The sequence below is a fragment of the Trachinotus anak genome, unplaced genomic scaffold, assembly GCF_046630095.1.
Source record: "Trachinotus anak isolate AG129_WGS33_773 ecotype Australia unplaced genomic scaffold, CSIRO_AGI_Tana_v1 ptg000004l, whole genome shotgun sequence".
NCBI lineage: Eukaryota > Metazoa > Chordata > Actinopteri > Carangiformes > Carangidae > Trachinotus > Trachinotus anak.
In genome coordinates, this window is record NW_027273855.1 from 8,051,074 (window position 1) to 8,064,500 (window position 13,427).

General features: G+C 41.3%; 1 protein-coding gene across 5 annotated transcripts in view; it reads right to left on the minus strand.

Annotated features, from left to right (window-relative positions):
• Window positions 1-240: 240 nt before the first annotated feature.
• The window catches only part of usp19 (ubiquitin specific peptidase 19), a 34,954-nt gene continuing 21,767 nt past the window's right edge, over window positions 241-13,427 (minus strand). For 2 of the 5 annotated variants that reach the window (XM_071475572.1, XM_071475577.1), the window contains 17 exons: window positions 12,696-12,934; window positions 12,381-12,573; window positions 11,541-11,674; window positions 11,205-11,363; window positions 10,848-10,958; window positions 10,646-10,756; window positions 10,406-10,507; window positions 10,181-10,321; window positions 9,965-10,083; window positions 9,685-9,828; window positions 7,743-8,134; window positions 7,538-7,648; window positions 7,151-7,367; window positions 6,316-6,468; window positions 5,998-6,164; window positions 5,714-5,889; window positions 1,610-4,130 (listed from right to left, as the gene is read on the minus strand). In XM_071475572.1, coding sequence (XP_071331673.1) covers window positions 3,846-4,130; window positions 5,714-5,889; window positions 5,998-6,164; window positions 6,316-6,468; window positions 7,151-7,367; window positions 7,538-7,648; window positions 7,743-8,134; window positions 9,685-9,828; window positions 9,965-10,083; window positions 10,181-10,321; window positions 10,406-10,507; window positions 10,646-10,756; window positions 10,848-10,958; window positions 11,205-11,363; window positions 11,541-11,674; window positions 12,381-12,573; window positions 12,696-12,934 — 2,954 coding nt within the window. In that variant the 3' untranslated portion in view covers window positions 1,610-3,845. Of the gene's footprint in view, window positions 1,497-1,609; window positions 4,131-5,713; window positions 5,890-5,997; window positions 6,165-6,315; window positions 6,469-7,150; window positions 7,368-7,537; window positions 7,649-7,742; window positions 8,135-9,684; window positions 9,829-9,964; window positions 10,084-10,180; window positions 10,322-10,405; window positions 10,508-10,645; window positions 10,757-10,847; window positions 10,959-11,204; window positions 11,364-11,540; window positions 11,675-12,380; window positions 12,574-12,695; window positions 12,935-13,427 lie in introns of those variants that run through there. The other 3 variants (XM_071475576.1, XM_071475575.1, XM_071475574.1) reach the window with 3 other exon arrangements.

Genomic DNA, 13,427 nt, shown 5'->3' on the forward strand with positions numbered 1-13,427 from the left:
CTAAGTTAGCAAAAAAAAAATAAAACAGAGAAAAGCAGCATGTCTTCAAAGCTGGAACCAAAGAATGCTTGTCTTGATAGATGACTTCCTGTTTCTTCCTTCCTGTTGATGGACTCCTCTTCAGCCTTAATTGCAGCATTACTGTAGTTCCACTTATTATTTGCATATTTTATAATATTTATTACCAAACACTTGTTAAAGAGTGTATCGGGGCCTTTAGGGAAAAAAAACACTGTCAGCAATACTCAAAATTGTTTTTATTTATATTAACCATTCATATGTATCCACAGCAGCATTCTTAATGATCCCCACTTTATATACTCAAACCATTACAAAGGAGGGGAAGAGATGGACCAGACAATTTACGCAAAACAGAAATAATGAAATTTAGCAAAGTTCTACATGAAGTGGGCGCTTAACAGAGGGGTTGGGTTACAGCCTCAATGAACATGCAAGTCATGCACATTTCAGTTTATACTGAAGCCTTTGACAATTGCATCCACAGGATTGAATATCCAAACAAGTACAAAAAACAAAGAAAACCTGCCCAAGCAACAGGAGCCAAATTAAGTTTACAAAGCAAAAACAAAAACACAGAAACAGTGTGTGCCCTCTGTATTAAAAAAAAAAAAGAAATGTAGCAGGTCTTCACCCATCTCATGTTTCTTTTCTACAATTCTAATCCCAGTTACTGAATAACCTGCCACACACAAATCAAACCAGGCAATACCTCAAAAAACAAACAAACAAGACAAAGTAAAAGATTTACGCACATAACAATCTTCACTCAAACTCCCAAAATTTACCCTAATAATTGGCGGTAGCTGAACCAGGGATTAAAAGGTCTGGTAAAGGTTAGCAGTGAGGTTTTTAGCTTGAAACCAGACCACAAGGTGCGTTGGTGCGTGGGAGCCTTGCAGGCACCACTGACTCTGTTAGGTGGTTAAGGATGAACTCCTTTAGCAGCAGCTAACAGGAGCTCAGAGATTATAGATGTGTGTTAGCTTCTGTTGTGTGTGTCACTATATGCACTGAATGAATATAATTACATATACAGCTCGTTAAGTCTTTATCAATGGGTAAGTATATTAATGTGAGTATATCAATGACGTTTGTGTCTAATTAGTACTGAGTACACATCTGTATGTGCATCTGAAGGTCTGTCACACGTGAGTGCTGTCAAGTCCTCAAAGACCACCTCCAGATCTTCCAGCACTGCAGTTATTTCAACGATGGCTTCAGGTGCCTGTGTTATAAATGAGCACTGATGTGTCTGTAGCCGAGGAGCAGCTTTCACCCGGAAACCTTCCTGGATCACCAGCTCTAATCTGCATTCTCATTAGTCCTCCTTGTGACTAGTCCACCTCCTCCATGTTGCTGTAGGATGGCGCCGTGCACTCTCCGGAGTGGGCAAAGAGGTCAGAGGACACCTCTGGAGTCAGCGACGGGGGTCCTTCAGGATCCAGGTCTGTCCCAAATAGTGACTGGCTAGAGGCCTGTAAAATAAACCAGTGTTAAGAATAAATCATGCTCGTTCAGTATTCTAGGAGACTTCATCTGTGCGGAGAACATAGTGAAGCTGTAACATGACTTCAATAACATACATGAGGACTATAACCAGCTGGAGATTTTATTTCCAAAAGGAATACAATACTTTATATATTAGAAAGCAGCATTTAGATGGAGGTATCTAGATACATTATTGCAGGTAAATTATGCAGACTATAATTTTGTTTTAAATACAGTACTTGCAATGATTTTTTCATCAACAATTCAATGATTCAAAGTGTATTACAGACAGAGACCTCACATTATTTCCTCACAAAATACAACTCATGATTATTCTTTCCAATGAACATTTTATAGCAGACTACACACATTCGTCCTTCAGTCAGACCCCTTAAAATCCAGTCAACTTCTCCCAAAAAAAAAAAATGAAAAAAAATACAAAGCAGCATTTAGTTGATCTAACAGCATAGCTTGTCCTGAAAACTGCTAAAATTGAAGCCTCTTTATACTATAGAGATTTCATATGCTCAAGTTCATCACCACAGCAGTGGTACAAGCTTTACATAATTAGAGCTTTAAAACTAGATGGACTTCGGTCTTGCATATATCTGAGTCAAGTATACACAGTCTGACGGTACTATACTGAGCAATTAAGGCAAACATAGGTCATCTACACTGCCTCGATACCACAAGATTTCCCTGAGACCCAAAAACTCTCTCAAAATGACTGCAGAGTAAAGACATCACCTATGGACAGTTTGGAGTCTAAGTGGGGAGGGGAAAAAAAAAAAAAAAAAAAAAAAAAAAAACACCTCCGATTTTTGAGGTGGTAATGTAATAAATAAGGAACGTCTTTTTTCCATATTTAAACAAAAGCAGTAAACAACAATGAAGCTATGGAGTATTTCAAGAAAACAATATTCACATATTCACATACTGCAATGGTTACACACTGACTTCAAATTTAACAGGTCAGAGCTCCACAACTGTTCATAATCAAACCTCTGAAGCTTCCCACTCAAAACAAAGCAACACAATGAAAAACATCTCATTGACAAACGGACGGTCATTCCTAGTTTCTACATCATCAGTCAGTTTTTCATCTTATTATTTTGTAGTGTGCAGTTTTACCACTATTCATCCTGAGAACTTAAAAATCCCCACCTGGCTATGGCTTAAAAATGTTCCATAAAAAGCAAAAATACGAACAGATTGTGAAAGTGTTCAATAAAAACCAAAAAACAAACATTTTTGAAAAGAAAATGACAGTTAACTGCAATACATATTGCTGAAAGAGACATGAAACATGACGATGACTGGACACAAACGGCAAATACTAAGGCCCAAAAATGAATGCGTTTTCTGTAAGGTGATAAAAAAAAAAAAAGCCAACAGTAATTGGTCACAAAAAAAAAAGAAGGTACACTTTGCTTCATGATACAGCACATTTCAAATGAGTCACCGCCTCCTCACATATTCTATTCATCTCTCTTGCATTCATTCTGCAGGAAGTTGCCACCCTATCCTCTTCAGAGTGTAGTGCAATAAAAACTAAAGGCCTTTAACTTTTTAAGTATGTGTCGCTCTAGAGAGAGTTCATTTCTGCTTTGGAATCATTTTGTCATAATTCATAATTATTATACTATAACTATATAGCTTCTTTGACAAAAAAGAATCTTCACATAAATACTAACATACTAGCATCTTTGTGAGCTTTCAAACACATCTCAAAGTCTTCCTGGTCCTTGAGTAATGACTTTGTCAGGCTATTGTTTCCAAGTCAATAATGAACTTTTCTGTGCAACTACCTCATTCATATGTAGGTGTAGATGATTAAAGCTTTCACAGCTGATTATCTGACAACTACTGTTAAAAATGTGAATCTAAAAAATGTTGTTGAGAAGTACACGAACTGGAAGCAAGAGTCAAAACAATTCACAGAGGCAATGTTGTGAATAGTTTACACTCAATATACCAGTACTACTGTGTGCTAATAGGAGCTTTAACTATACGGTATTCTCATGACAAGGCATTGTTTGCTGTCACTCTCACACTCTACTTGGGCACTTAGTGTTTTTACTGTGTAAAATAGTGCCAAAAGTATGTAGAGGGTTGTGCCATGTCCAGTCAAGTGTTGCAGTACTGGAGAGAATGGATAACCATTTTACTTGCTAAAGACTGTAGGATGTGCAACTCAGTTCTTATTCAAAGAATATGTAAGTATTAAAATTCAAACTTCCTCCTTCTCTTAAAATCTAACTTCTCCTCGTTTCAACAACCTCACATTCATGCTGCTGAAAGCCCCGACGCAAAGCAAGTCACTACCCAGCTGGTGCTCAGGTCCAGTTGGCTTTGTAAAGAAGAGGGTAGACCAAATTGACGAGCAGAGCCAACACTGCCGTCAGTGTGCCAAGAACAAAGTATCGCACGCAGTCGTCGTCGGGATAGTCTGACATCCTCTGTCTGCGGTGCCGCGGCATGGACCCTTCAGTTCTATCTTCATCTTCCTCATCTCTGTTCCTCTGCGTTTGTCGCCTCCACAGTGCAGAGCGAAACAGTCCACGAGGGCCTTCGTCAAGCCCCTCCTCTTCTTCCTCCAGTTCCCGCCATATTAGAGAGGCCTGCGATTGGCGGAAACCGGTGTCAGCTTCTGGGAAAAGGCGTGGTCTAAAACATGCTATGATTATAATAAGAAACATTCAGCTCATCTACCTCAGTTTCCAGTCAAATGTGTTGATTAGAGGACTTTTCAGAAATCAGATGGACACGTGGGGGAAATTCACATAATTTAGAGGTAAAACACAGTTGAGTAAATCAAAAGTACAAGAAAATCCTAATTGTGCTCTTCAAGCCCAAAAAGTTAATGTATATGGTTCAGTGTTGACTGCTGACTTAAACATGATCATTAAAACACATGTATAGAAGTTAATAAGTCTTTAAAGTCATTAAAAATGAACAACTCATCTCTCTTTTACTTCATATGATCACATACAGTTTCATTCCATTATCAGCATCACAAGGTTGCACCTAACAACTTAAGCAATAGAAGCTAATTGTAAAACACAATGCATCATCAAGATTGAAAGAAATCATGCTCTGCATTTGTAGTAGTGGCTGCACACCACTTAAAAACCTAAATATCACGAGATTCTAATGCTGCCCAACAGCTGAGCTTTGTTGAGATTAACAGACTGTCTCAGTGATGGATCTATTTATTATGAACCTACTGGGCTAGAGATATTATGCATCTCGGAGTGGGAGCTCTTATCAAGACTAATTGAAAAGAGGGTCTTTTTCTCAGAGGCACTTATCACACTTGCTTCTCCAACGCTTGGCAAATACAGCTAATTCCTAAACAGTGGGGGATAAATTTGTCAATTTGCTCCAGTTCCATGAAAGGTGGATTTGTATTCAAATTGTATTCAAATATATTCTTCATCTTTTTCCAACTCAGAATGTCAGGGGAAGAAGCTGGAATCATTTCCAGTCTAGATTATGTAGAATAAACACTGTTCATCATTGTTACATTGTTGTTGTTACACTTTCTGAGAAGCTTGTTCACACCTTTAATTCTGGTTGTCTTGACAACAGTAGTGCTGGACTACTGGACTATCAAAAACAGCTATTGCTAAACTACAGACTGTCCAGAATACCGCTGCAGGGGTTTTAAGTAAAATGAGAGAACATATTACTCCTGTTCTACACAGCCTACACTGGCTCCCTGAATATTATAGAATTGATTTTAAAGTTTTTCTTTTAGTTTCATGATCCTCCATGAACCCCAAGATCATTGAAAACTGCAATTCTAGCCATTCCCACAGTTGCCGCAAAAACATTTGAGAATACTACTCGAACCCACTAAAAATAAGGAACATTTGCCAATAAATATCAGATTTGCTGAGTCGGTGGAGAGTTTTAGACAACAACTCAAAACACATCTTTTTAACATAGCTTATGAAATAGAGCAAGACTGTTTAAATTAAAAAAGTTGTGTTAGGAACTGTGTGTGTGTGTGTGTGTGTGTGTGTGTGTGTGGTTGTGCAATCAACTTCACACTCAGGTTAATAAAGCAGGTGTAAAATGTGAGTTAGCCAAGGGATATTACAACTTTGGATAAAATCTAAACCTTCGCTGCTGCACTTCAATGTGAAAAGCCCTCTACCATTTTTCTGCAACACACTTTTTGTGGATGTGGCGCCCTCACCTGGCTTGCAGTAGCTCCTGCAGCAGTGGGCGACTCAGCTCCTACAGGCCTGAGGAAGCGTGGTGGCCTCTCCACAGGGGAGTTTCGTCGTCGGTAGAACAGGACATAGGCATAGCGCGTCACCACCTGACTCTCCTCCACCATTGTCACAGTGCTGTCATCAAACAGACGCCAGCCTGCAGGAGAGGGAGGATGGGTGGATGCAGAGAAGAAGAGGTTGGCAACAGGGTGGCAGAAAAGGGAGGATGGAACACCTGTGAGGACTAGTGAGGACTGCAACTCACCAACATCACTGCGTTGGCTGTTCTTGTCACTTGGCAGGCGAGCGTAGGCTGTGTAGTGGCCTCCTATCATTCCACCATAGTGGTTAATGACTGCATACAAGTCATAGATAGGGGGTTGTTGCATCTCATCCTTCTGGCCAATACAGAACTTACTCAGATCCAGATTCCTAGAGGACAAGAACAAGTGAACACCGTTATCAAAGTAGCACATGAGGCTTTAATCACTAAAACATATTATTCTTGTGAAGAAAAATGTGGATGAATAAGTGACTGATATGTGCAGTAACCTCTTAGAGGTTGGGTGGATGCGGGGATTACCTGACAGGGAAGTCGACCATGTCATTGATCTTATCCCTCCAGATGAAGCTTCTGAAGGAGAAGCGCTTGAGCTGGATGATCAGAACGTTGGGCAGACGCCATAGCAGCAGTTGCTTGGAGGCCTCACGGTGCTGCTGGCACTTTGGACAGTACCTTTATTTAAAAAAAAAAAAAAAAGTGTGTTGATATAGACCATTGTTTTACATTGCTTTGCTCCCCATCAAAAAAGAAAGACCAACACGTGCAAAAGGGCCTAGGCATCAAACACAGAACCCATGGCACACTGATTCACAGCTAACACGAAACCAAGACCATCTGACTAGGGTTTAAACAGTTGATGATGATAAACAGTATATGCAATATGTAATGCAGGCCCTCCTGCATTACATATTGCCAGGGTCTGCTCCAGCCTTGAACTGTAAGGGCTGTAAGTCTGTGCTTGTGCCAAAACTATTTTCAGTTAATCAGTCTGCACCTCATTCGCGTATTGAAGAGTCTCATAGACTCCAAGTAATGTTTTTCTGCAACATACTTCAAACCTAGAAGACATAAATAGAAAGTTTCCCCCAGTTTCACTGGTTTGTTATATAGCCTATAGTCTAAAAACTCCTAAACCAATATTGGTATATTTATCTTCTGAAAACTAGAATAACATGATATTATGTGCAGAATGAAATTTGACTGTGAAATTATAATGGCCCAATTCAAATGCTACTGGTAGGTAACCATTCTAATTGGAAAAAATGACAGTGAGAACGAAAGAAAGCAATCAATCATTGAATGACTCAATGATTTGTTATTTTACATTATTTTATCACAAAACAAAGTTCCCTACCATGCCTCCTCTGGTGCCAGCACCTCAGGCTTGGTGAAGAGGTTGAGGCACTGCTCCAGGGTGAAGTGACCTGCTCTGGCAGTCTCACTCAGAGAGCCGGGATCCTCCTCATACTCCAGCTCCTTGGAGCTCACCAGGACGTACTCCTTCAGGCGCTCATTGTTTTTCCACACCAGCTCCAGGGTCACATCTTCAGGGAGGTCCGCAAGCAAATCTTCTACAGAAGGGTTGGTGGGGAGGGAGAAAGATAATGCTGGAGTGTTCAACTTAATTCCTTTCTTTAAGTAACAGGGGACACATAAAAAAGGCTTATAGCCTATCATCTCCTCTTTGACAGTCTCAACAAAAGACTGAAGATATCAGTACTGAAAAGAGTTATGTGCCTACCTTTCTCATCCAGCCTCTGCTCCTTGTTGTTAGAGTCCAGCAGAGAGATGTAGAACTGACTGGCATGACCTGATGGTGATTCACTTGAATGCTGGTACCCTGTTACTGCAGCTGCAAAATGTGGCAAGAATAAGAAATAGGGTGATGCAAGAGATTTAAAAATTGACAACAAAAACACTGAAGCATGCACACGTTTTGTTATCACCTTCTGGCCGCACTGCCTTCTCACAGGATGTCTCTTTTTCTGCATGAGGGTCCAGAGAGCAGCAGGACGTTGTTGAGATTGGCTCAGAGAATCCTGAATCTGTTGTCCGCATGGTGGAGAGGGAGGTCTGGGAGGACGAGAGGGACTCTGACTCCACAGAGTGGAAGGCTGAGGCCTGAGCATACTCTGCCTGGGATTCAGGCAACAGGGACTGGCTCTCCAGCTCCAGATCACCAGCTCCTACAGCACTGCTACCACCAATGGCCTCATCCCCAGACCCAATGGCATCAGGTGAGCCTGCTGGAATTGGGGGGAGGTCTACCCGGCACTGAGATGTTTCGGGGGACGTCCTGCCTGACTGGAAAGGAGGCTGGAACACGTTGACAGAAAACCTGCACATAGAGTATGATTACTCTGTTATATCCGGGCATCAGATGGACATAACAAGCAGCTGCCTGTAACTAGGTCTGTCCATGTAGTAACAAACGGGGTAGTTTGAAACCGCGTTTGTACTTTTTCCTTTCTTTTAAAGGACAAAGAATCAAGTGTGCACTTCTGTATCATAAACATAAGCATAATGCATAAGAGGCAGACGTAATATGCTATTGTAGCCTTAACTAAGGACAATTGTGAGCAGGAGCAATAATGACCACCCACAAACAGAATGAAGACACATTGAGCTGCATATTCTGTATGTTTAGTATTTTGCTGGATATTCATTCAATAATTAGTTAGCATGACAGAAAACTGTGTGTGTGCAGGTCTGATTATTATTGTGGTCACACAAGGTTAGGTGTACCATGTCTGAGGGAAAGAACGCGTTCTGCAGACCAGTCTGACATGAGGAAAATCATGAAAACATGAATAATGTAGTTGGTGTTGCAATGAAACAGATTTTATTTATTTTGTGATGAGATGATAATTGAATGACAGTTATGTTATTACAGTGCTCTTAATAAGGTAAACAAGACCTGCATTTAATCTTTGTGTAATGTTTCACTCTGAGCTAATAGAAATTCAGTTCAGATTTGTGCCATGTTGGAAACATTAAGTAGGTCCAACCTAGAAACATTGCTGTTATGCTTTTAAGTGACTCAGGCAATTACTCAGACATGAGACCAACATGTAAAACTACCATCACATTCAAATTCCAGGGTCTTCATCAGGTGGGAAGGCCCTGACATCCCACCTGATGAAGACCCTGGAGCAGTTGGTCCTTGTCCATTTCCAGCCCCTGGTGAGCACATTGCTAGACCCGCTTCAGTTCGCCTATCAGCCTAGCATTGGGGTAGATAATCTACCTCCTACATCGATCCCTCTCTCACCTGGAAAAGACTGGGAGCACTCTGAGAATCACATTCTTTTATTTCTCCAGTGATTTTAACACTGTCCAACCCATGATCCTGAGGGACAAGCTGGAGTGCATGGGAGTGGACCACTGCCTCACCTCATGGATCCTTGACTACCTCACCAACCAACCACAGTATGTGAGGATCCAAGACTGTGTAAATGCACTCTACAATTAAGGACAGAGCAGGCTGTATCTTTTATGGAGACTCAGGTCTTTTGGAGTGCAGGGGGCGCTCCTGCAGACCTTCTATGACTCTGTGGTGGCATCTGCCTTCTTCTACTGTGTGGTCTGCTGGGGCAGCAGCATCTCCACTGCTGACAGGAAGAGACTGAACGGGCTGATCAGGAAAGCCAGCTCTGTTCTGGGATGCCCCCTTGACCCAGTGGAGGTAGTGGGTGACAGGAGAATGATGCCCAAGTTATAATCCCTGTTGGAGAACATGTCCCACCCCATGCATGAGACTCTGACAGCACTGAGCAGCTCCTTCAGTGACAGACTACTGCACCCACAGTGTGCGAAGGAGAGATACCAAAGGTTTTTCCTTCCAGCTGCCGTCAGACTGTACAACAGACATTTTATACGAGTGTGTACCTTGAGTAACCCTCTAGTAGCTGAGTGAGGCGGGTGTAGGAGAGTCGAGACACTGGTACGCTGACCAGGAAGGGCAGGCCCACATTCTCAGTGTTGGGTCGACACAGACTCTTGTGATTGGGCCAGTGGGTCCTTTGACATACTCTGGGAAGTGGACAACAAACAAGAGTAAACATGTTGAAATTTAATGGATTTCATATAAGAACTAAATAACATATGCATTGGCGTACATTGGAAAACACTGTGCCAGGCTGAGACAACGTTTTGGAGGAGAACTCACTGATTGCAGTAGCCCACACGATAGCAGCGAGTGCACCGCTTCAGCTTGTCTTCCTCAGACACTGGAGGCTTCAGGCAGGCTGCACACTTTGAGATGGGGATATTAGGGACCTGGAGTTTCTGAAGGGCAATCAGAGGGCAAAGAAATACCTTTCAATATCTGCATGGAATGATTTATATTAAGATGGTGTAGAAATGTACACTTAGTTTTTATTACCTGTTGTACTCTGAGCAATATCACTCTCTCTTTGGCCAGGTCTTTGGAGAGCACCTCAAAGCAGAACAACATGTCAGAGGCAGACACTGTGTCCAGAGAATGGGATGGCAGGAACATGCGCTGGAAGCGGTTCTTCCCCACCTGCGAGGAGTGAAGTCCAATCATCACTCCGATCTTAGAAATTTCTATCAGAGTGGGAAATCCTGAATATTTCAACTATCTCACCTCTGCCAGTCTCAGATTCTCTGGTTTGACCCTCACACTCCTGGAGATGGATTCGAGTACTTCAGCAGTGCTGGAGTTCTCCTTGCTTACACTGACCAAAAACTAGAGACAAAAACATAAATGTACATCAAGGACTGGATCACATGTGGGATATGTTTATATTTTCTCTAAACAAAGCAACAATTCTGTCAGTAATATGACTTTTTATGCAAAAACTAGAAACCAGTTATTTGGTCTTACCTTGATGGGTTTTTTATGAGGTTCCTTAGCAAAGTAGAAAACTGAGAGCACCTTTTGTTTCTGGGGCAATGGGACTGGCAGGTAGAGGAAAGGGTCAAAGGTGATAGACACCTTAAGAGGACAGGAGTAAATATGAAAGAAAGTAGGTTAGTCATCACTGTAACAGGGCAAAAGCACTTACTTCTAAGAAACTGTGTTTTACCTTGGAGCATGTGGGACAAACAAGCTTTGATTTGAATTGGCCTTGGAAGAGGTCCACTATAAAGGAGTCATTTCTCATCTTGTGCCTCTGCCATGCCTCCTCTGCCACCACCTGCACCAACAGATAAAACATATCAGGCCTTGATGAGACTGTAAAAAGTAGGTGGTTTTCTAGCAAAAACAGTTTCTTTTACGATGTATTCCTGAGTAAATGATAATCCTTAAAAATCCATGTACAATGTAAACTAAATTGACAAAAACACATCACTAATCACAGCAGCAGCAGCAACAATGCATTTCTTGCCAAAGAGATCCAAACCAGACCACCTCTAGATCTCAGATGCCAAAAAACACTTACTTCATCCAGGCGTCCGTCAGAGTCAACCGTCTCTGTATACGGCTTATTCTGAATGCGGTTCAAGTCCTCATGGAGGCCGTCCAGCAAGAAAGCCATGAACTCCTGAGCATCATGCTGGGCGTAACCTGTAAACTGACTGGCTTTACTGGCCACAATTGCCTGCAAAGTTACAAACAACATCCAGGAATGAAAACACTAATCACAGTGCTCTTGCTACATTCAGCACAAACAAGTTCACCTTAAGGGAAAAGTGAAAGTTAAAATTTGATCCATGTGGTAAAAGACAGATGTAACTTTTTCAAAGTAAAACACTTTTTTCAGGGTGCTGCTGTATACCTTGAGTTTTGAGGGCTGGAAGGCATGGTGTGTTCCTTTCCAAAGGGCCCTGAGCAGCACTGCAAACCCGATGGCTAACCTGCCTCCTGTTCCCAGTGGATTATTGCAGTTGATTTCTGCCTCAAATGCTCGATCTGCAGGGACAGATACAGGTATGAGATAATGGAGCCAGACATCAACAACAGTCACTAGGCGCTTAAACATAAATGGACAAACAGTGACAAATCATCTTGATGATAAAATAAAACTTAATGTGACTTCCTGTGGATATATACGGAAACCACAGTGACCAAAAATACTTGCAGTAAAACTTTTATTTGTTTTAAAATATTTGAGATTTTCCAGCCACAGCATGTCATATGAAAATGGCTCCTCCCTGTGTTTGCTGAGGGTTATTCTTATAATGAATGTATAAGAATCAATATATATTCTACAGCCCTTTGTATTTTCTGTCATATCAGCTAGCTTTAGGTTTGCATCAAGTCCAAAAACTGGGTGACCTACATTTTTCTTCAACATTTCAAATGCTCTTATTGCAGTCACTATATCTGGCTGATGCAGATAAAAACTTACTTAGTCCTCCCATGTCCTTAAATTTGGACATGGGGCCTCTTAGCACCATTATTTACAAGCAGAGGCAGCCAATAAAAACAGAAGTTATGTGGCAATAATTATCACAGCAATTCACAATCAGTTACATTTCTCAGCAATATAAGAAGGTTGTCTCTTTGGTAGCAGGATAAAATAATTTATGTGTTTGATCAACAGGAGCCAAACAGTATTAGTTTAGTTGGCTTTTTTATTAAGGGGGTTAACAAAGCAGTGTAATACATAATTTACCATGGAAGTAATCCCTGAGTTCTCTGGTGTTGGACAGGGATTGGATAACACTGTTCATAAAGCAGGTGTTGCCAAGGTTGACCAATCCTGTAAAACCAGGCAGGCACACCTTCTTCTCCTCCTCTTCCTCATGGCGCTCATTACTGGCAGGAGGTGCATGGGTCATGGGCTGTACCATGCAGGTAGGCTTAGGCTAAGACAGGACACACACATTAATAATATATTAAGACCAAATAAGCCAGTAGACAAATCAATAATGTTTTCTGTCTCTTGTCTCATCCTCATTGTCTTTTCAGCATTTATTTTGTGACTCACCGTGGTAACTGTGGTGTCTGGTTTGGTAATAGCAACATGCTCAGAGACAGTTCGAGGAGCTACAGTATCCAGACCACCATCCTCCACTCTGGATGAGGCTTTAGGAGCCTTTGGTTTCTCCTCCCCGACCCTCGGAGGCTCCTCCTTCGCTGGGAGGCTGTGTTGACTGCTGCCTGGCTGGCTCTTCTCCATGCAGGCAGGGCTGGAGGGCACAGCAACCTTGGCGCCACCCACTGCACCTTAAACAAAGGAGAATGGAGCTTGTGGTTAGAAGATAAAGGTCAAATCCACTAGACATGAACATTAATAAACTATCATGAAACTCATGGCAATTTAAAGCTATTCCATTTTGACATATGACTTAAAATTAATTAGGATTCATTAGGTCAGAAGAATTTTAACTCATTATTTTTTTAAGTGAACAAAATCAATAAACTAGTGCTGACAAATCAAACAAACATGAAGTCTTGGTAATGCTTTCTTAGTAACTTATAATTAACAAATAATTTCCTTGGTAGTTTACTAAATATGCCATTTGGAACCAATTATGGAGAAAATAGGAATTGCCTTCACAGACAAGCTTGCTTTAAACACATGTAAATATTCATTTAGTATTTGTTTATTACTGAAAACTATTATATTTTTAATTAAATTTGCATGTAAAATAAACTAAAGAACTTTCTCTATTCCCACTCTGAAACAATACCTGGCTCCCGGTGTCGCTCAGTCTTG